The 22,339-nt window shown below is 49.3% G+C and overlaps 1 protein-coding gene across 1 annotated transcript in view; it reads right to left on the bottom strand.

The window, feature by feature from the left end:
- LOC147710050 (uncharacterized) overlaps positions 1-22,339 on the bottom strand; it is a 52,214-nt gene that overhangs the window by 14,537 nt on the left and 15,338 nt on the right. The window contains exon 2 of the mRNA XM_086920708.1: positions 21,741-22,044. Within this exon, the coding sequence (XP_086776834.1) occupies positions 21,741-21,906 (166 nt within the window). The 5' untranslated portion in view covers positions 21,907-22,044. The remainder of the gene's footprint in view (positions 1-21,740; positions 22,045-22,339) is intronic.

Raw genomic sequence — 22,339 nt, 5'->3', positions numbered from 1 at the left:
GCCGAAACTGTTGTGTATGTCGGCGATCTTGCGGTGGAAGAATGAGGCGAGTGAGTCGCAGAGGTCTTGCGATGGTGTGATGTTGTTGTTTCCGGCACTGGGGTTGGAGAGCTCTTTGACGATGCTGAAGAGTTCCTGGCTGTTGTGGGTGTTGTTATCCAGTCGTTCTTTGAATGGTGTCCTTTTGGTGGTGCGGATCAGCTGGTGGTGTATGCGGGTGGCATTCTTGAGGGCCGTCATGTTTCCTGTGGTCCGGTCGTGGCGCCAGGCTTTTTCGAGGGTGCAGCAGTTTTTCTTGGAGGTTTGCAGTTTGTTGGTGAACCACGAGGCTTTCTTGCTGCCGGGTCTGCTGGGTGGGTTCTTCAGTGGCACGAGGCCATCGGCGCAGTTGGTGAGCCACTGTGTGATGGCTATGGCGATGTCGGGCGCTGAGGAGGCGTTCATCCAGGTTTCCGTGAGGAAGGGACGTCTGGTGATGTTGTGTCGAGCAGGTTCCAGAGTTCGACGGAGTGTCTGTGGACGGAGCGGGTGTTGAGCAGGATGCAATTGAGGTGGTTGTTGCTGGAGCCTGGCCTTTTCGGGTGCGGTGCAGGTCCGGAGGCAGGTGAAATTGCAGACTTGGCAGGTGAAGGGTCCATGGGTGCGTTTGGGGGTGGCTCGGTAGCAGGCAGGGTTCCGACCGGGTTTGAGTGCGTTGAGGGTGGCGGCGTGGTAGGTCAGTCGGGTGGGCTTGCAGCGTCGGGGACCAGGGTCCTGGCACGAGGCGCGGTCCAGGCACGGACGGGCGCAGACGGGCTTGCCTTTGGCTCGCCTTCGGCGCACAATCGGCGCGCCCGCTGCGTGTGAACGCTGCGCGTACGCGCGGTCCCCGCCATATATGGCGAAGTGGGAGGGAGGAGCAGCTGGGAGGCGGGAGCGGGGTGGCGAATGGGGACCAGGGAGAAGGAAGGGGGCGGGGCTGAAGAGGAGCAGCGGCTGTGAGCGGGTGGGACAAGGGCGGGAAAAAAGCAGTCACGGAGGGATCGGCGGGAAAAACAGTCACAGGAAGCGGCGAGGGGGCAAGCCTGAGGGCGGGAGCCCAGGCAGCAGGAGGCAGCAGGAGGCAGCGGCGAGAAGGCAGCAGCGGTGACCAGGGCACACGGGGGCCGTGCGGTGAGTGGGGTGACCGGGTGTGACCCTGACATACATGTACATGCCCTGTGTGTAAGTGACTGACATACCTGTACATGTCATCTGTGTAAGTGGCACAGACATACATGTACACGCCCTTTATGTAAGTGACTCTAATACCTGCACACGTCACGTGTGTGACCCTGACATACATGTGTATGCCGTGTGTAGGAGAAGCTGACATGCATGCACACACCCTGTGTGTAAGTGACCCTGACATACAGGTACATGCCCTGTGTGAAAGTGAAGCGGACATACCTGTATGTGTATTCTGTGTAAGTGACCCTGACATACATGTATATGCCCCGTGTGTAAGTGAAGCTGACATACCTGTACATGCCCTGTTTGTAAGTGAGCAAAAGACACAGAATTGATGGACGGAATGCAGAACAAATCAAAATATTCACCCCAGTCAAAAGATCAGGGGTAAATCCATCATTCTTTTGCTCACCATGCCACCCCAGTTTAGACCTGGCCATATGCAAATCAGTCATGACCCTGTGCCTTATGGGAACAGTCCAGTCCGAACTGCCAAGCCAGGTTCTCCCTGGATCCCAGGATGCTTGTTTACGGTCCAGGGAGGACCTAGCCTGGCAGTTCGGTCTGGACTGTCCCCATGGGCCTCAGGGTCAAGACTTATTTGCATATGGCTGGGTCCAAATTGGGGTGGCGTGGTGGGCAAAAGAACGGATTCAACCCAGATCTCGTGACTGGGGTGAATGTCAGCATTCCGTCCATTTGTTTGCTGTAACACTGTGTGTAAGTGAAGGCGACATACCTGTACATGCCCTGTGTGCAAGTGAAGCTGACATACCTATACATGCCCTGTGTGTAATTGAAGCCAACATACCTGTACATGCCCTGTGTGTAAGTGACCCTGACATACATGCACACACCCTGTAAGTGGCCCTGACATACCTGTACATGCCCTTTGTGTAGGTGTAGCTGACATACACACAAGGCGTGTACATGTATGTCAGCTTCACTTGTATGTCAGGGTCACTTACATGTACACGCCCTGTGTGTAAGTGACCCTGACATACCTGTGCATGCCCTGTGTGTAGGTGAAGCTAACATGCATGTACACACCATGTGTGTAAGTGACCCTGACATACCTGTGCTTGCCCTGTGTGTAAGTGAAGCTAACCTGCATGTACATGCCCTGTGTGTAAGTGACTCTGATATACATACATGCCCTGTGTGTAAGTGACTCTGACCTACATGCACTTCCCCTGTGTGAAAGTGAAGCTGAAATACCTGTATGTGTACTCTGTGTAAGTGACCCTGATATACATTTATATGCCCCGTGTGTAAGTGAAGCTGACATACCTGTACATGCCCTGTGTGTAAGTGATCAAAAGACACACAAATGATAGACGGAATGCAGAACAAATCAAAACATTCACCCCCAGTCAAAAGATCTGGGGTAAATCCATCATTCTTTTGCTCACCATGCCACCCCAGTTTAGACCTGGCCATATGCAAATCAGTCTTGACCCTGTGCCTCATGGGAACAGTCCAGCCCGAACTGCCAAGCCAGGTATGTAAGTGATGCTGTAATACCTGCACACACCCCATGTGTAAGTGAAGCCGACATACCTGTACATGCCCTGTGTGTAAGTGAAGCTGACATACTTGTACATGCCCTGTTTGTAAGTGAAGCTGATACACCTGTGCATGCCCTGTGTGTAAGTGACCCTGACATACATGCACACGCCCTGTAAGTGGCCCTGACATACTTGTACATGCCCTGTGTGTAAGTGACTGACATACCTGTACAGGTCATCTCTGTAAGTGGCTCTGACATACATGTACACGTCCTGTATGTAAGTGAAGCTGTAATACCTGCACACGCCCCATGTGTAAGTGATCCTGAGATACCTATACACACCGCATGTGTAAGTGAAGCTAACATACCTGTACATGCCCTGTATTTAAGTGAAGCTAACATACCTGGACATGCCCTGTGTGTAAGTGACCCTGGTATACATGCATACTCCCTGTGTGTAAGTGACCCTTACATACATGTACATGCCCCATGGGTAAGTGAAGCTGACATACATGTACATGCCGTGTGTGTAAATTACACTGACATACCTGTACATGCCTTGTGTGTAAGTAAGGCTGACATACCTGGACATGCCCTGTGTGTAAGTAACCCTGACATACATGCTCACTCCCTGTGTATAAGTGACCCTGACATACATGTACCTGCCCTGTATGTAAGTGACCCAGACATACATGTACATGCCCTGGATGTAAGTGAAGCTGATATACATATATGCCCTGTGTGTATGTGTCCCTGACATACATGTACATGCCCTGTGTGTAAGTGACTGACATACCTGTACATGTCATCTGTGTAAGTGGCTCTGACATACATGTACACGCCCTGTATGTAAGTGACGCTGTAATACCTGCACACAACACATGTGTGATCCTGACATACATGTATATGCCCTGTGTGTAAGTGAGTAAAGGTAAACAATGGTCCAGAACCTATTTACTGTGTGTAAGTGACCCTGACATACACGTACATGCCCTGTGTGAAAGTGAAGCTGACATACCTGTATGTGTACTCAGTGTATGAGACCCTGACATACATGTATATGCCCCGTGTGTAAGTGAAGTTGACATGCCTGTACATGCCCTGTGTGTAAGTGAGCAAAAGACACAGAATTGATGGACAGAATGCAGAACAAATCAAAACATTCACCCCCAGTCAAAAGATCTGGGGTAAATCCATCATTCTTTTGCTCACCGTGCTACCCCAGTTTAGACCTGGCCATATGCAAATCAGTCATGACCCTGTGCCTAATGGGAACAGTCCAGCCCGAACTGCCAAGCCAGGTCCTCCCTGGACAGGAAACAAGCATACCCTGAGACCGGTCCCAGGATGCTTGTTTCCGGTCCAGGGAGGACCTGGCCTGGCAGTTCGGTCTGGACTGTTCCCATGTGCCTCAGGGTCAAGACTGATTTGCATATGGCTGGGTCCAAACTGGGGTGGCGTGGTGGGCAAAAGAATGGATTTAACCAAGATCTCGTGACTGGGGTGAATGTTTGTATTGTCAGCATTCCATCCATCATTTGTTTGCTGTAACTCTGTGTGTAAGTGAAGCTGACATACCTGTACATTCCCTGTGTGCAAGTGAAGCTGACATACCTATACATACCCTGTGTGTAATTGAAGCCGACATACCTGTACATGCCCTGTGTGTAAGTGACCCTGAGATACATGCACGCACCCTGTAAGTGGCCCTGACATACCTGTACATGCCCTGTGTGTAAGTGACCCTGACATACATGCACACACTCTGTAAGTGGCCCTGACCTACCTGTACATGCCCTGTGTGTAAGTGACCCTGACATACATGCACACACCTGGTAAGTGGCCCTGACATACCTGTACATGCCCTGTGTGTAAGTGTAGCTGACATACACACAGGGCGTGTACATGTATGTCAGCTTCACTTGTATGTCACGGTCACTTACATGTACACGCCCTGTGTGTAAGTGAAGCTGACATACATGTGCACGCCCTGTGTGTAAGTGACCCTGACATACCTGTGCATGCCCTGTGTGTAAGGGAAGCTAACATGCATGTACACGCCCTGTGTGTAAGTGACCCTGACATACCCTGACCCTGACATACCTATACATGCCCTGTGTGTAAGTGACCCTAAAACACCTGTACATGTACTCTGTCTAAGTGACCCTGACATACATATACATGCCTCGTGTCTCAGTGACTCTGACATACATCAACATCCTGTGTGTGTAAATGACACTGACATACCTGTATATGCCCTGTGTGTAAGTGACCTTGACATACATGTACCTTCCATGTGTGTAAGTGACCCAGACATACCTGAACATGCCCTGTGTATACGTGAAGATGATATTCATGTACATGCCCTATGTGTATGTGACCTTGACATACATGTACATGCCCTGTGTGTAAGTGACTGACATACCTGTACATGTCATCTGTGTAAGTGGCTTTGACATACATGTACACGCCCTGTATGCAAGTGACGATGTAATACCAGCACATGCCATGTGTGTGACGCTGACATACATGTATATGCCCTTTGTGTAAGTGACCCTGACATACATGTATATGCTCTGTGTGTAAGTGAAGCTGACATACACGCACACTCCCTGTGTGTGACACTGACATACATGTGCATGCCCTTTGTGTAAGTGACCATAACGTACATGTAAATGCCCTGTGTGTAAGTTACCCTGACCTACATGTAAATGCCCTGTGTTTAAGTGACCCTGACATACATGTATATGCCCTGTGTGTAAGTAAGGCTTACATACCTGGACACGCCCTGTGCGTAAGTGATCCTGACCTACATATACATGTCTCATGTGTAAGTGACCTTGACATGCATGTACATGCCTCGTGTGTAAGTGACCCTGGCATACATTCACATGCCTCGTGTGTAAGTAAAGCTGACATACATGTACATGCCCTGTGTGTAAATGACGCTGACATACCTGAACATGCCATGTGTGGATGTAAGGCTGACATACCTGAACACTCCCTGTGTGTAAGTGACCCTGACATACATGTACATGTGGTGTGTGTAAGTAACCCTGACATACATGTACATGCCCTTGGTGTATGTGACCTTGACATACCTGTACAAGCCCTGTTTGTATGTCACCCTGACATACCTGTACATGCCCAGTGTGTAAGTGACTGACATACCTGTACATGCCCTGTGTGTAAGTGACTGGCATACCTGTACATGCCATCTGTGTAAGTGGCTTGGACATACATGTACACGCCCTGTAAGTAAGGCTGACATACCTGGACATGCCCTGTGTACAAGTAAGGCTGACATACCTGAACACGCCCTGTGTGTAAGTGACCCTGACATACATTCACACTCCCTGTGTGTAAGTGACCCTGACATGTATAGGTATGTCAGGGGCACTTACACACAGGGAGTGAACATGTGTGTCAGGGTCACTTACACGAAGGGCATGTAGAGGTGTGTCAGCGTCACTAACACACAGGGAGTGAACATGTGTGTCAGGGTCACTTACACGAAGGGCATGTACAGGTATGTCAGCGTCACTTACACACAGGGAGTGAACATGTGTGTCAAGGTCACTTACATGAAAGGCATGTACAGGTATATTAGGGTCACTTACACGCAGGGCGAGTGTATGTTTGTCAGCTTCACTTACATATGGGGCATGTACAGGTATGTGAGCTTTACATACACACTGGGCATGAACAGGTATGTCAGGGCCACTTACACACAGGGTATGTACATGTATGTCAGGGTCACGTACACACAGGGCGTGTAAAGGTATGTCAGCTTCACTTACACACTGGGTTTATGCATGTATGTCAGCATCACTTACACACAGGGCATGTACATGTATGTCAGGGTCACTTACACACATGGCATGTACATGTATGTCAGGGTCACTTACACACAGGGCGTGTTTAGGCTTGTCAGCCTTACTTGCACACAGGGCATGTCCAGGTATGTCAGCCTTACTTACACACATGGCATGTACATGCATGTCAGGGTCACTTACACACGGGGTGTGTACATGTATGTCAGCTTCACAGACACACAAGGCATGTACATGTATGCCAGGGTCACTTACACACAGGGAGTGTGCATGTATATCAGCTTCACATACATATGAGGCATGTACATGTATGTCAGGGTCACTTAAACAGAGTGCATGTAGATGTAGGTCAGGGTCACTTACACATGAGGCATGTACATGTAGGTCAGGGTCACTTACACACAGAGCATGTACATGTATGTTAGCTTCACTTACACACAGGGCATTTACATGTTTGTCAAGGTCACTTAGACAGAGTACATGTACATGCATGTCAGGGTCACTTACACATGAGGTATGTATATGTAGGTCAGAGTCAATTAGACAGAGTACATTGACAGGTGTGTTAAGGTCCCTTACACACAGGGCATTTACATGTATGTCAGGGTCACTTACACAGAGTACATGTACAGGTATGTCACCTTCACTTACACACAGGGCATGCACATGTATGTCAGTGTCACATACTCACGGAGCATGTGCATGTATGTCAGCCTTACTTACATACAGGGTGTGTACATGTATGACAGGGTCACTTGCGCACACCGGGAGAGTGCATGTATGTCAGGGTCATTTACACACAGGGCGTGTAGAGGTATGTCTAGGTTACTTACACACGGGGCGTGTACAGGTATGTCAGGATCACTTACACACAGGGCATCTACATGTTGTCAGGGTCACACACGTGGCATGTGCAGGTATTTCAGTGTCACATACAGTGCATGTACATGTATTTCAGAGCCACTTACGCAGATGACATGTACAGGTATGTCAGTCAGTTACACACAGGGCATGTACATGTATGTCAGAGGGAAATGCCCTTCCCTTCCTTCCTTTCTTCTATGCTGCACGCACTCTTGTCTCACACACTCTTGTCGGGGAACGCTTTTTTCTGTATTTTCCATAGGTCGCCACTCAATAGCAGGACCTGTCGGCCTGCCTTCCTTTTGACCTCCTGGAATAAGTTGTACATTGAGTTTTTAATTTATATTCACTGTGTAGTACTGAGCACTTAGGTCCTGAAGATTTGCCACCTGAGCAAGAAACATGTTGACCTGATCTGAGGGTCGCAGGTATTTTGCTGAACACACTTCTCTGCATATATCTCCCCTCCCACCTTTTCAACCAAGGGTGTCAGCCACGCTAATAAAAATCCTTGTGGACTGACCCACCTTTTTTAGTTTCACCACTCCTTCACGACTACACCTTCACTTGCCCTCTCACCCACACGCACCATATGGCCGGAACAAAAGATCTCCGATAAAGAGCCCCTTTACGGGTGCCCGTCAGACATTGCAGCACCGACCTGACGAGGAGCAGAAAACATATGATGATGCATGACATCTAGCTTGCTAGGTGTGTGAGGGTTTTAGTTCCACAAAGGGAAATGCCCTTCCCTTCCTTCCTTTCTTCTATGCTGCACGCACTCTTGTCTCACACACTCTTGTCGGGGAACTTTGTACCCCTCTTGTCTTGTGCTACTAGTCGTCCGGACATGTACACTGGACCCCGCTAAATATTGTCTGCATACGGTTCCCCTTGTTGTTGTTGTAATATTGTGTGTGGGAGTCTTCCCGCGGAACCATTGAGGATACCTTTAGTAACAGCTTACTGATAGGACCATCAGTTCCCTGGTGATACCACTCTTGGTACTCCAGGCCCCCTTCCCTAGACCTTTCACCCAGACCACACCTGGTTATTATCCATACACGCTCCTCTCTACCATGGAGGACGTCCCAGGTCTGAGTTTTGACGAAGAAGCAATTGCAGAGGCCTTGAGATCAGCACCCTCACTCTTTGGAGCTGGAGGGTCTACCGCCTCAGGCTCAGCCAATGAAGATTGGGCGACCTTAACCATCATGAAGAAAGAATGGCTCAGAATCACCGTCCATGGGGCGATGATGACCGAATACTTGAGAGCCAACATCGCTCCTCAGGGACTGATAGTAAATATAATGCCGAGACTTTTTCTTGAAGACGGCCAATTCAAGATAGATTGGTGCCAAGTATCTTGGAAATGCACGAAAGACCTGCTTTTCCTCATTGTGAAAACAGCTAAGAGACTGGCAGATGCCCTCTTGGTCAAAATCACAGCCATAGAAACAGCTATCAGAGGGACACTAACAAAAAACAAGCATTTACAATGCAATGGTTTCGCCTTTGGAAAAGTTAGAGCTATTGGCATTGCTCATGACATTTCTTTTTTTTTTCCTTATAAATAAATGGCATTGTTATTTACATTGCCAACAGCTCTCACAGTCCACACAGCTCTCACAGTCCACACAGCTCTCACAGCCCACACAGCTCTCACAGCCCACACAGCTCTCACAGCCCACACAGCTCTCACAGCACACACAGCTCTCACAGCACACACAGCTCTCACAGCACACACAGCTCTCACAGCACACACAGCTCTCACACTGGACCCTGAATGTATAGCGTAAATCGAGGCAAGGAACTCTCCACCGCAGAGTGTACACGAGTAACACCGATCCACGTGCACCCTCTCACTGAGGCACAGGAGAACTCGAAGCCCAGACGTCGGCTCAAATCTTAGCGCCCCTTGTGACATGTCTCTGGTGGGCAGAAGTGGCTCATGCTACAAACATGGGCAAGAATCGGCTGTACATGCTGCAGGTGGTGAGTCAGGAGGAGGTGAGTGGCTCTGGCAAAGCAACACGCTGCTGGTTGTAGAGGGCAGTCAGAAGCTAGAAACGTGTGCATTCTGGGATGTGTAGTCCTGATTCACTTCAATTCGACCAACACGTCTGAAACTAATGATTGTATGAAGGAAATCCCAGAACTTACAAAGCTGAGTCCCTTTGACTTGCAGTCAACGGGGAATCATTTGATACAAAGTTAGGATATACCCGTCCAATATGGTATTGTATGTACATATCTGGGTCGATCTATTCCTATTGGGAATGCCCATTGGCCACGTGCAACTAGACACATGGGGCCAGCAGAACCCCAGACAACGAGGCCTAAGGGACAAAACCTACACACTTAAAAATACAGGAGTCTGACGAAAATAAAGCGATGATGGCTAGTCAAGACTTACGTGACAAATGGAACCGGAGAGGAACATAAAACTATTAAGAAAAAATTCTGCTCAAGGGCACACATTGGAAGTTAAAGTGCGCCCTCCTAAATCCCAATTCATGTGTAATAAACCAGCGAAATATAGACATGGAAAAAGTAAACAAATCGCGTAGGTTACGGTGACTACTAGAAATAAGTACTGGCAAGCTCCAGGTGAATGCGCTACTGGCATAAATAAAATGGAGCAATTGAATTATAGTGAGGGAATCAAAGAGGTGGCGGCAAAGTAAGGCCCACTATACAGTCACGTGGTAAGAAAGAGTACCGATCGGTCACCCTCATTTTTCGGACGTGTTCCCTAAACCCATGCTCAATGAATATCCCCGACACCCGGGCTTCCCGCCCCTCCCGTGCCTCCAATACTCACTGCAGGGGGCGGTCCGGTGCCCTGCGTCCCCAGCCGAGCACGAGCAACAGCTAGCGGGGGTAGCGGCAGTGAGGGCCCAGGCCGGCCTCTGACCTCATTCAGCTGCTCATAAAGGAGGACTGACATAGGCTGCTGCAGTGTCACCACCACCGCCCCTGCCAGTTTGGCTTCACGTGGTGGATCGTCCCTGTCCCGATGAGCAACACTGCCTCGCGCGCCATATTCCCTCCACCGCCCACAGTGGAGTGGGCGCGCGCAAAGGCCTGACGCAGTGGCAGGCGCGCGCCGCCATCTCACTCCCGCCTCCCTGACCTCCTTGACTGCGGCGGTGCAGTGCCTGCAGCCCAGTACAGACCACCGGTTCCCCGGTCCCAGCTGTACAACTCACCTACTCCGTCGACCTCCTCCTGCCGCCTCCTCCCTTACGCCCCTGTTTGTTGTTGGTTCCTCCCTGACCAGTGAGAGTGACAGTGAGTGCAGAGTGAGAGTGACAGTGAGTGCAGAGTGAGAGTGACAGTGAGTGCAGAGTGAGAGAGTGAGTGAGAGTGACAGTGAGTGCAGAGTGAGAGTGACAGTGAGTGCAGAGTGAGAGTGAGTGCAGAGTGACGGTGAGTGCAGAGTGACGGTGAGTGCAGAGTGACGGTGAGTGCAGAGTGACGGTGAGTGCAGAGTGAGAGTGAGTGCAGAGTGAGAGTGAGTGCAGAGTGAGAGTGAGTGCAGAGTGAGAGTGAGTGCAGAGTGAGTGCAGAGTGAGTGCAGAGTGACAGTGAGTGCAGAGTGACAGTGAGTGCAGAGTGAGTGCAGAGTGACAGTGAGTGCAGAGTGAGTGCAGAGTGCAGAGTGAGTGCAGAGTGACAGTGAGTGCAGAGTGACAGTGAGTGCAGAGTGACAGTGAGTGCAGAGTGACAGTGAGTGCAGAGTGACAGTGAGTGCAGAGTGACAGTGAGTGCAGAGTGACAGTGAGTGCAGAGTGACAGTGAGTGCGGGAGCGACAGTGAGAGCGAGAGCGACAGTGTGTGCAGAGTGAGTGCAAGAGTGACAGTGTGTGCAAGAGTGAGTGAGTGCAATGACAGTGAGTGCAATGACAGTGAGTGCAGAGTGAGGGCAGTGTGAGGGCAGTGTGAGGGCAGAGTGAGGGCAGAGTGAGGGCAGAGTGAGTGCAGAGTGAGTGCGAGTGCGAGAGCCACAGTGACTGCAGAGTGAGTGCGAGAGCGACAGTGAGTGCAGAGTGAGTGCGAGAGCGACAGTGAGTGCAGAGTGAGAGCGACAGTGAGTGCAGAGTGAGAGTGACAGTGAGTGCAGAGTGAGTGCAGTGTGAGTGCGAGAGTGAGAGTGCAGAGTGAGAGCGAGAGCGACAGTGAGTGCAGAGTGAGAGCGACAGTGAGTGCAGAGTGAGAGTGACAGTGAGTGCAGAGTGAGTGCAGAGTGACAGTGAGTGCAGAGTGACAGTGAGTGCAGACTGACTGCAGAGTGACAGTGAGTGCAGACTGACTGCAGAGTGACAGTGACTGCAGGGTGACAGTGACTGCAGAGTGACAGTGACTGCAGGGTGACAGTGACTGCAGGGTGACAGTGACTGCAGTGTGTGAGTGTGCAGGGTGCACATTGTGTGAGTGTGCAGGGTGAGCAGTGTGTGAATGTGTAGGGGAAGTGTGTGAGTGTGCAGGAAACAAACACTCAAACTAAGTCCACCACACACTACTGCATATACTAGTGAATACAGTCATCTCTTTATACAGAAAAAATGAGTTATAGTTAGAGGGGTCGGAGTGGGACACAGTGGGTGGATGGATGCATGATGGATGGATGTATGCATGATGCGTGGATGCATGGATGGGTTGTTGGTTGGATGGGTTGGTGGATTGCATAAATTGTTGAGGGATTGGCTGTATATATGCATCTATCCATCCACCCATCCATCTATCCATACACCCATCCATACACCCATCCATGCATGCACCCATGCATGCATCCACCAACTCATCTATGCAAGCATTACAACAAGAGCCCGCAGCTCTCCTTCGTCTCTCCTCGCCCCCCCTTCCCTGAGCCCGCAGATCTCCTTCGTCTCTTCTCTCCCCCCTTCCCTGTGCCCTGCCCTGCTATTGTAAATGACAATGCCATTTATTTATGTTAAAAAAACATAAATAAAAAAAAAATGTCAAGAGCAATGCCAATAGCTCTAACTTTAACAAAGGCAAAACCATTGCATTGTAAATGCTTGTTCCCTACGTGCTCTGTGTCTGCTGTGTAGCTCTGTGTCTGCTGAGTCGAAGAATGTGAAATTGTTAATTGTTCAAGTACTACTGCTGTGTGAACTTTCCTATTTAAACACCATTCTGAACTGAAGTACGACCTTTAGCTACAAAAGCTGTAAAACAAATTAGAATTTGTGATTTCACATAATTGTTAAATTAACTGGATGCGCTTTAATACGGGCTCCTTGGTCTGTATGTCAAAAAACACGGAACGACTTATTGTTTATGGGAAGCAGTCTTGGAATAACATAATGGTGGAGTTGGGCTGCTGCATGTACACTACAGAATGCCTTTTTACTGTGGGATGCTGAGAAAGAAGAAGCAGCCTTGGGGAGTGGCTTCACTATTCCAAGATGCATTTTACAAGCTCAGAAAGTAAAAGTGTTAGCAGGTTCTTCTCATTACACCTATCGCGGGCCTTGTGCAGTACTACTAAACGACAGGCCCATTTGCTATTCTTAAATCTACTACATTGGAAAATCAATTAACAGGCCTGTGTTTATGTTTAATAAACCGCCTACTCTTAAATCTCAGCAGTATAATACTGTTAACTTTGTTTATACTTCATCATCTTAGAAGAGATCTCCGGCTGGTGCTCAACACAATGGCCTAGCCACAAAGGCATGAGATGCCACTACTCTGGGGCCAGATGCTCAGCATGCTTGCACGAGAATAGGACTATGTGAAAGGAGAAACTGGATAGGAGTTTGACGAAAATATATCACTTTTTGCTTTGGAGCCCCTGGCTCTCCAGTTACAAGGCCTTCTTGACCATTACAAAATACCTCACAACATCAATAAATCAGACTCGATCCAGGCAGCAAGAGTATAGCATTGAAAATATGACGCTGGCGAATCAAATGCATTGCATTATTCACAGCTCACATCTGAGGATTTATCGTGATGAAACTAACAACTGAAATAAGAAACAAAAGGATTCTTTAATTTCTTTTTCTTTAATTTCTTTTACGTAGCTTATCATATTCCTTGGATATAGATAGAGGGAAGTAAACAAAGCAATCAACTGACAAAGAGCAGTACAACCATGTATGCGTAAATGTACGAAAGAATATCAAGCTAGGTTTATATCTCGTTTGTTGCACGGTGAGTGCACAATCCTGATAAAAGTAATTCGGCTAAGAGTATCCGGTGCTGGATGGTGAATATGGTCCTATGTGTTTAATAGAATAATAGGCACAAAGACCGTTACTAAATTAGACACAATATGATGCTGCGCATTAAGTGTTATAGTTTGGATTTCTAAGCTGATTGTTTAGGGGAAGAGGCAATCTCAAACAGTTTTGCTTTTAAAAAATCATGGTTTGTAGCTTATCAAACATTATTGTTAGCATTTGCTCTCCTGTTGAGAGTGTGTCCTCCCATAGCACGTTCAACAGTCCTTGTAAATGATTAGTGCCTAAAAACAACCTTTATGCTGGCAGGTTTTATGCTCCCAGTATATATCTACCCATGGCATTCTAGCCCACCAGAAACTTTACCAGCGTTTATTGCCCATCACTAATAAGACCTAAATAGAGGCAGAGTGTGACCGGATTGTTATCTTCAAGGAAGGGCAGAAGGGCTGATACAATGTGTAAGAGGCTTGGCCTCGGAGTGGTACTGGCCTACAGGTGCCACCTGTCAACATTATAGTAACTGACATCCATCCTGGAATACTCGCCAAACCCGAAGGACAACCGACGCATCCTGTTCTCTCTCCTGTCCCCTTCCTGGCCCAGCTGTAGTCACGTGCAAGTGGACTGGACTCTTTTAGATATTCTCATTTTAGAAAACATTCCGAGGGCACACAGAGGGAGCTGGGGCTTGATGTTACACAAACTGAATCAGAGTTCATGGTTTAGTTTTTAGAAAGTCAGATGTGTGCACTGCTGCCAATGGCGAAAGCTTAAAAACGATTGCCTCGCTGTAATGATTTATTTGACAAAGTAAATACAGGGAACCGACCTGGAGGCCTGCAGGTAAAGAAAACCACGTCAACCGTGCTGAAGGCCAACGTTCACAACCAGAAAAACACACCCTAGTAAAACCATAGGTTGAAAACCAGTCCGGTCGCAGAGTCCATTTCCATTTAATGAGGTATGAAAGGAACCCGGTCCTCTCCAGATGTTTTCCGGCAGTACATCAATAACAACCTGGCCAGGGGAGGATGTAAAGCAACACACAAAAAACCCATGACAAGGGAAGCACAAACCACGTCACAGGAACATTTGACCCGGCTTTGGTGACGAAAGAAACGATTATTTTCTAAACTGGTTACAAAGCGGACACGCTCACACCTTCCTGTGCCTAAAACACACATTTAAGGAGGCTAGCAGCCCTTTTAGCAAGTTTAAATCTCTTTGCAACAGTGGTGGGCAGAATTGTGGGAGACAGCACAGAAAACATCACAACCTCAGTGCCCACAATTATACATAATCCTACAAGTAACTGGTGCTGACCGTCAAGAAATGTGGTGAGACGACTCGAGCTGGCATAGGGAGTCCAACTTGTGAGGAGTTCTGCTCTGGACACCGTCTGCGGCCGCTCGGAGAACACAGGCGTCCGGGGGCCCTGGCTGGCGAAACCGAAACTGTAACCGCGGGCGGTGGTGAGCGCTGCTGCCGTGACGCAAGTCACGCAAGGTGGAGGAAACTAGCGGTTCGGGCCAGTGGTCTCCCCCTATGGTGCCGAAAAAACGCATGCAATTCAGGGCAGATGCTGGTCCCGGCTGAGGAGGCTGCGGCTCGGTGTGTGGGCGCAGAGAGACTCGCATGGAGCCGGTGGGAACCCTGAGCGTGACTACACAGTAAGCGGTAAGGTCGTGTGTGCAACAAGGAGTCCGTAGGCCACCCATCAAGTTTTTGAACTGCCGGTTGTGTGGGGCATCGGACGCGGCAGGAGTGAGAGCGGTTAGGGTGTCGGGAGCGGCGGGGGTGAGGAGACGTCTGGCGCGTACACCCCGTGAACAGCAGGGCTGAGCGGCGCTTACGGGAGTGCGGCACAAGCAGTGCTGGGGGGGGCGCTCTCTTATCCCGGGACCGCCTATGGGCATGGAGATGCGCTGCCGTTTTTGAATCTCCTCGAGAAGAGGCGTGATTGCGGCGGTATTCAGAGGAGCGTCTTTCCGGTTCCGATTTCGTTTGTCTATTTAGACTTTACAGACAGAGAAAGACAGGCTCGCGGGAGGGGGGACGGCGGGAGGAGGGACACGGAGGAAGGCAGGACAGCAGCAAGCACGGCCCGGCCGGACCAGATTCGGGGGCATTCCCGGCTTTTGGCTGACGTAGCATGACGTAGCCAAAAGCCAAAAATTCTCGGGAACGCCCCCGAATCTGGTCCGGCCATGACGGACGCCTCTCTGTTCCAATGGCTAGCCTCCATTTATGGAGCTAGCCAATGAAACAGAGGGCGGGATTCCCGAGCAACATACTGTAATCATCAGATTTCTCCTGCACAAAAGTTGCTTGCGCAGCTTTGCAGTCGAAACCTAAAAAACCTTTACTACTAAATTGGCTGAGATCAATCAGGAGATTACAGAGAACCAAGAGTTCCTCCTTAAACAAAAGAAGACCAAACTCCAGAAGGAGATAACTAGATTTGAGAAAGAAAAAGTGTACCCCTACCTTAAAGAAGGTTATACTAACAATAGGAAAAGTTACTCCTCCGATGAGAACTCGGACACTGGAAGCAGGAGGGGATCCTCCGACAGTGATTTGAGTGGAAACTATCCCACTAGGAACAATCGCAATCAGCAACGCGGGAGCTGGAATCAAGGGTTCAACCATGGACCTATGTTCCATGGGCAACCGCAAATGATGCCACCCTGGCAATACCCATTTTACCCTCAGGGACGGCAGCAATTCTACCCTATGAACCCCCCTTTTCACGACAGAGGTTGGGGCAGAGGAAGAGGGTGCAAGCGAGGACCACAAAAGGGAGTACAACGGCAAGACCAGCCAACTACACCATCCCCGGTGGAGACCAGGAGCACGACGAGAGGAAGGAGAGTTTGATCGTCAATCTCTCAGACAGGACACTAACCCCTCTAGAAACTAAGATCTTGGAGAAAGGCTTGGGTTTTGTCCCGACACCAATACCTGACAGCTTCACTGAGATGTGCGAAGTAAAGCAGTTATTTAGGAAGGTACGGCTGCGGGCGTTCTTTCATGAGAAACCTGACACTGAAAGAACAGATACCGGCCTTCGTAAACCATCTACTCTCACACCCTCTGACAACATGGTAGCACCAGAAGTTCTGAATTTTGAAAGGGCAGTCCTCAAAAGCTTGGAAACTAGACCCAGTACGAGTAGCTTCAACAATATGAGTAAAGCTGAGAAACAAGCAGTGCTATCATTGTCCAATGACACAACCATTGTCATAAAACAGTCGGACAAGGGGGGTGCCACTGTGATCCAAAATAGCAGTGACTACGACACAGAGTGTAAATGCCAGCTAGCAAACACCACCCACTATAGACCCTTGACTGTGGATCCTACCAAAAGGCTCACTACTGCCATCACCAGCCTTCTTGTGGAGGGTGAGACCAACGAATGGATCACCAAGAATGAAGCAGCATTCCTGCTTACCACCGACCCTGTGATACCATACTTTTACACCCTCCCAAAGATTCACAAGGGACAAACACCGGTCCCAGGGAGACGTATGGTATCAGGAATTGGTTAATTACTTGAGCCACTCTCCAAATTCTGTGACTCTTTTCTCCAACCAGTGGTTAGATGTGCTCTGTCTACTGGGTAACATTGAGGGGAGGGAGGGTTTTGATCTCCTCCTCACACTAGACGTAGAAGCACTATATACCAATATCCTGCAACAGGCTACCCTAGAAGCGGTTGAAACCACTCTACGACAGGAGGATTGGCAATCACCTACACCAATCTCCTTCATTATAGCATGTGCCAACCTAGCCTTAACTGAGAATTTCTTCCAATATGGAGCACAACTATACCATCAGATTCGGGGGACTTCTATGGGTTCTACCTTCGCCCCAAGCCTGGCCTGTCTCTATATGGCCACTTTCGAAGAAAGTGTGATCAGGGCTGCCAATAACCCATTCAGCGAAATTATAACACTCTGGCGCAGGTACATAGATGATATCCTTGTGCTATGGAAAGGAGACCTAGTCACCTGCGAGGCCTTCTGTACCTGGATCAATTTGCAGAATCCCTTTCTTAAATTTTCTGGCACCATCTCAGAAAGAGCAATCCCCTTCCTTGACCTAAGCATCAGTCTGACATCTAATGGGCTTAGCACAACACTCTACCGCAAAAACACAGAGAGGAACAGTCTCTTGCTCTATGAGAGCCATCACCCTAGAGCCCTGAGGGACAACCTCCCCTTTGGCCAGTTCCTTAGGGTTCGCAGAAACTGCACAGACAAAGCTGATTTCAAGCAAGAGGTGAGCCTCCTACAACATAAGCTACAAGATAGAGGGTATCCATCTAGGCTTGTTTACAACTCATGCAAACGGGCCTTAAATAACCCCAGAGAGGCACTACTAGAAACACGCCCCAAAGAACAATCAGAAATGATAACCTGTGTCACAAGTTTCACAAAAAACTCAGCATACATCAAGGGGTGGATAAACAAACACTGGAGCATCATCAATACTGGAGATCTGGACATTCCCCACCCTCGTTTTGCCTTCAAAGGAACATCGAACTTGAAGGATGCTCTAATTCACACACGGCCCAAGAAACAACACACTAGCAGCCAGAATACATTATGGGACCTCCCTCCTGTTAGAGGGCATTTCCCCTGCAGTGGTTGCACGGTTTGCCCACAAACTCACCCATGCAAAGAGATTAGTCTCACTGAGACATTCAAGTGGCGTCTCCAGACACATACTAATTGCAACAGCACAAAATGCATATACATCCTGATTTGCCCCTGCAACAAGTACTATGTCAGTATGACTATGAGACAAGTGAAACTCAGAATAATGGAGCATAAAAGCAATATAAGATGCTCTAAGACACACACCAGACTCTATGAACACTACACACAACAAAGCCACCATGCGGACAGCATACGCTGGATTGTGTTGGAATCCCACCCTGCCATCTCACAATAGGCCTTATTCAGAATCGAACAAAGATGGGTTCACCGTCTTAAACTGGACACCCTGAGTCTCAATGATTCAGTGCCATGGGTGTCGTTGGCACGCTAACTATGAATCTGATACGTTACATACCTCACCTGTCCATACAAGGCTTAGTTGAGTCCTCCCCACATAGGACCCCCATTCGAGCACAATAGGTTGAGGATGTTAATCAACTTGAGTCACTTGGCAATTGTCTATACCCACAGACTGGATTATTTTTCCCATCGCCTTATGAGCCTACTAATACCATATTCCTTATTAACTGGGGAACTGGTTTATCGTTACTCCATACACCTCCGTGTATATAGACACAACACAATACAATATGGATGTTCCGATGGTCGAGCTTTATCTCAACTCGATTAATCCTGTCGGTCATTGATTGCCTGCCTGCCAACTTCACCGTTGCTTTAGCCAAATCAGATTTCTCCCATTGTGTCCCGCTACTATTAGAGACCATTGTTATTATTTTTATATATTTCTTATGACCAGACCGGCCTGGGCACCACTACCAACATGGCCGCCACCGTTCACCGCGGGTCATTGCAAACAGGCCGGGCGAGTTTGGTACTCTGTGTGAGCGCCTCACGCACGCGCGGTTGCATATGCCTACTGCCCCGCCCACTGCGAGCTTGATGAGGCGTAATCATGACAATTACATATGCGGCGTGTTTGAGCAATGGAGGCTAGCAGTTGCTCTGATGCCCTGACCAGGCACGTGGGGGTAGGTTGTGACGGCTGTGACCGCGCATCTTTACGGTAAGTGTTTTACAGTTTGTATTCGAGCCCTTGCTCCGCCTGACAATGCACCGGGGTGGGGACGCTGGCTGTCCCGGGCGTATTGGCTCTTGTGCGCCGAGTGTTGGTGCTACCTTATCTGTGGAGTGGATTTCTTGGGTCTCGGTAACTGCCGGATGCCGGTCCCTTTGCGTACACGGGGCGCCGGTTGAGCCTGACTCTACCCCCGCCGGATTCTCGGTTGGGGTGAACAAGGGCTTGACTGGGTTGCTTGGTGTGTGTGTGCGGGGATCGGTGTTTATTTGTGCAGCCCCTAGTAGCCACAATCTCGTGACTCGACAATAATTTGCGCCACTCATGGCGTGTCAAACAGCTATTTATAAAACGGTCACCATCAGCCCTGAGCACCCTTCACTGTCAACCAACGACTACACAGTGATCCTCTTGTGAGTCGTCCCTAAGCCTGCGGCTTCGCTGCTTATTTCTCCATACCCACAGGTACGTGACCATTGGCGCAGTTCCCACGAGAGCAGACTGCGAGGCGCCTTAGGGAGTTACTTAGGGTAAGCTCCTTTCTTGCTTTCTCGCCCATCTTCCAGCACCCTTCTCTGATTTTAATTGTTTTAACCAATGAGTGTGTTCGCATCAGAGTGCTTTCCCAGCATTATATGGTTGTGACCTTAAATAGAACAATGCATTGATTTTCCCGCCGCTTTTTTCTGTATTTTCCATAGGTCGCCACTCAATAGCAGGACCTGTCGGCCTGCCTTCCTTTTGACCTCCTGGAATAAGGTTGTACATTGAGTTTTTAATTTATATTCACTGTGTTGTACTGAGCACTTAGGTCCTGAAGAATTGCCACCTGAGCAAGAAACATGTTGACCTGATCTGAGGGTCGCAGGTATTTTGCTGAACACACTTCTCTGCATATATCTCCCCTCCCACCTTTTCAACCAAGGGTGTCAGCCACGCTAATAAAAATCCTTGTGGACTGACCCACCTTTTTTAGTTTCACCACTCCTTAACGACTACACCTTCACTTGCCCTCTCACCCACACGCACCATATGGCCGGAACAAAAGATCTCCGATAAAGAGCCCCTTTACGGGTGCCCGTCAGACATTGCAGCACCGACCTGACGAGGAGCAGAAAACATATGATGAAGCATGACATCTAGCTTGCTAGGTGTGTGAGGGTTTTAGTTCCACAAAGGGAAATGCCCTTCCCTTCCTTCCTTTCTTCTATGCTGCACGCACTCTTGTCTCACACACTCTTGTCGGGGAACTTTGTACCCCTCTTGTGCTACTAGTCGTCCGGACAGGTACACTGGACCCCGCTAAATATTGTCCGCATATGGTTCCCCTTGTTGTTGTTGTAATACCTATACATGACCCGTGTGTAAGTGAAGCTGAAATACCTGTACATGACCAGTGTGTAAGGGAAGCTGACACACATGTACATGACCCATGTCTAAGTGATACAAAAGGGGATATGGACGGAGCATTTGAGCAAATCAAACAGTCACCCCCAGTCAACTGATCTGGGGTTAATCCATCACCATTCTTTAGCTCACTCGGCCACCCCAGTTCAGACATGGCCATATGCAAATCAGTCTGACCCTGTGCCTCATGGGAACAGTCCAGCTTGAACTGCCAAGCCATGTCTTCCCTGGACCGGAAACAAGCTACCGAGGACCGGTTTCTTGCATTCCAGCCGTCTTCAGCCCGGCTTGCTTGAATCCAGTGGCAAAGTGAGCAAGGGACTCACGTCTGAGCATACCCTGCCAACTTAGGGCGAATAAAGCGATCTGTTGACTGGGTGTGAGTGTTTGATTGGTTCAGATGCTCCGTCCATCAACACCCCCTTTTGTACAGCTTTGGCCGCCATAAGAGTGGCAGGGTATGCTCAGACATGAGTCCCTTGCTCACTTTGCCACTGGATTCAAGCAAGCCGGGCTGAAGACGGCTGGAATGCAAGAAACCGGTCCTCGGTAGCTTGTTTCCGGTCCAGGGAAGACATGGCTTGGCAGTTCAAGCTGGACTGTTCCCATGAGGCACAGGGTCAGACTGATTTGCATATAGTCATGTCTGAACTGGGGTGGCAGAGTGGGCTAAAGAACGGGGATGGATTAAACTCAGATCTTTTGACTGGGTGTGAGTGTTTGATTGATTCAGATGCTCCGTCCATCACCACCCCCTTTTGTACCGCCATGTATAAGTGAAGCTGACATGCATGTACATGCACTGTGTGTAAGTGACCCTAACATACATGCACACTCCTGTGTGTAAGTGACCCTAACATACATGCACACTCCTGTGTGTGAGTGACCCTGACATACCTGGTCCCTCCCATGCACACTCCTGAGTCTCAGTTGTGAACTCACCAGTGAGCCTCAGCTCTATCACCAGTAGAGGCTGAGCGGAGCTGGTGCAGAGGGTGTAAAATCCTTCATCCCTCTTGGTTACGTCATCGATGACGATGCTGCCACCAGACAGGCATGTTCCGGACACGGTACCCAAGGGCAGGTTTAAATGACCAGGGTTCTTCATACAGCACGGTGATGATGGGGGCCCCTCTGCAGTCGGGGGCCTGGGCCCCACTTCACATCACCAGGGCAGACGTCAGGTTCATGGTCGGGATGAAGAAGGGGGACCCCTCAGGGGTGCGGACACGGCGGGGGTCAGCGCCTTTACAAGGGAGAAAAACAAACAAAGTACAAGTTTATTAAAGGAAGAGCAGTCGAGGTATGTGTAAAGTGTATGAAAGGTAGAGCCAGGCTTCGAAGCGCTGTAGGGGCGGAAGACATTAGGGGTGGGGGACGTCTCACAGTTAGGGGTCAGTCGAGGGGGCGGGACCGAGGAGGGGCACTTTCCATCATTTTACCTTGAACCAGCGCTGAAACAGGGGGGCCCTGCCCCTGTGGGTGTGGGGGCGGGGCATGGGGGTTTAAAAAAGGACATGCAAGAAACTACTCAGAATGCT

The sequence above is a fragment of the Lissotriton vulgaris genome, chromosome 5, assembly GCF_964263255.1.
Source record: "Lissotriton vulgaris chromosome 5, aLisVul1.2, whole genome shotgun sequence".
Classification (NCBI taxonomy): Eukaryota; Metazoa; Chordata; class Amphibia; order Caudata; family Salamandridae; genus Lissotriton; species Lissotriton vulgaris.
This window is presented reverse-complemented; position numbering and strand designations above follow the sequence as displayed.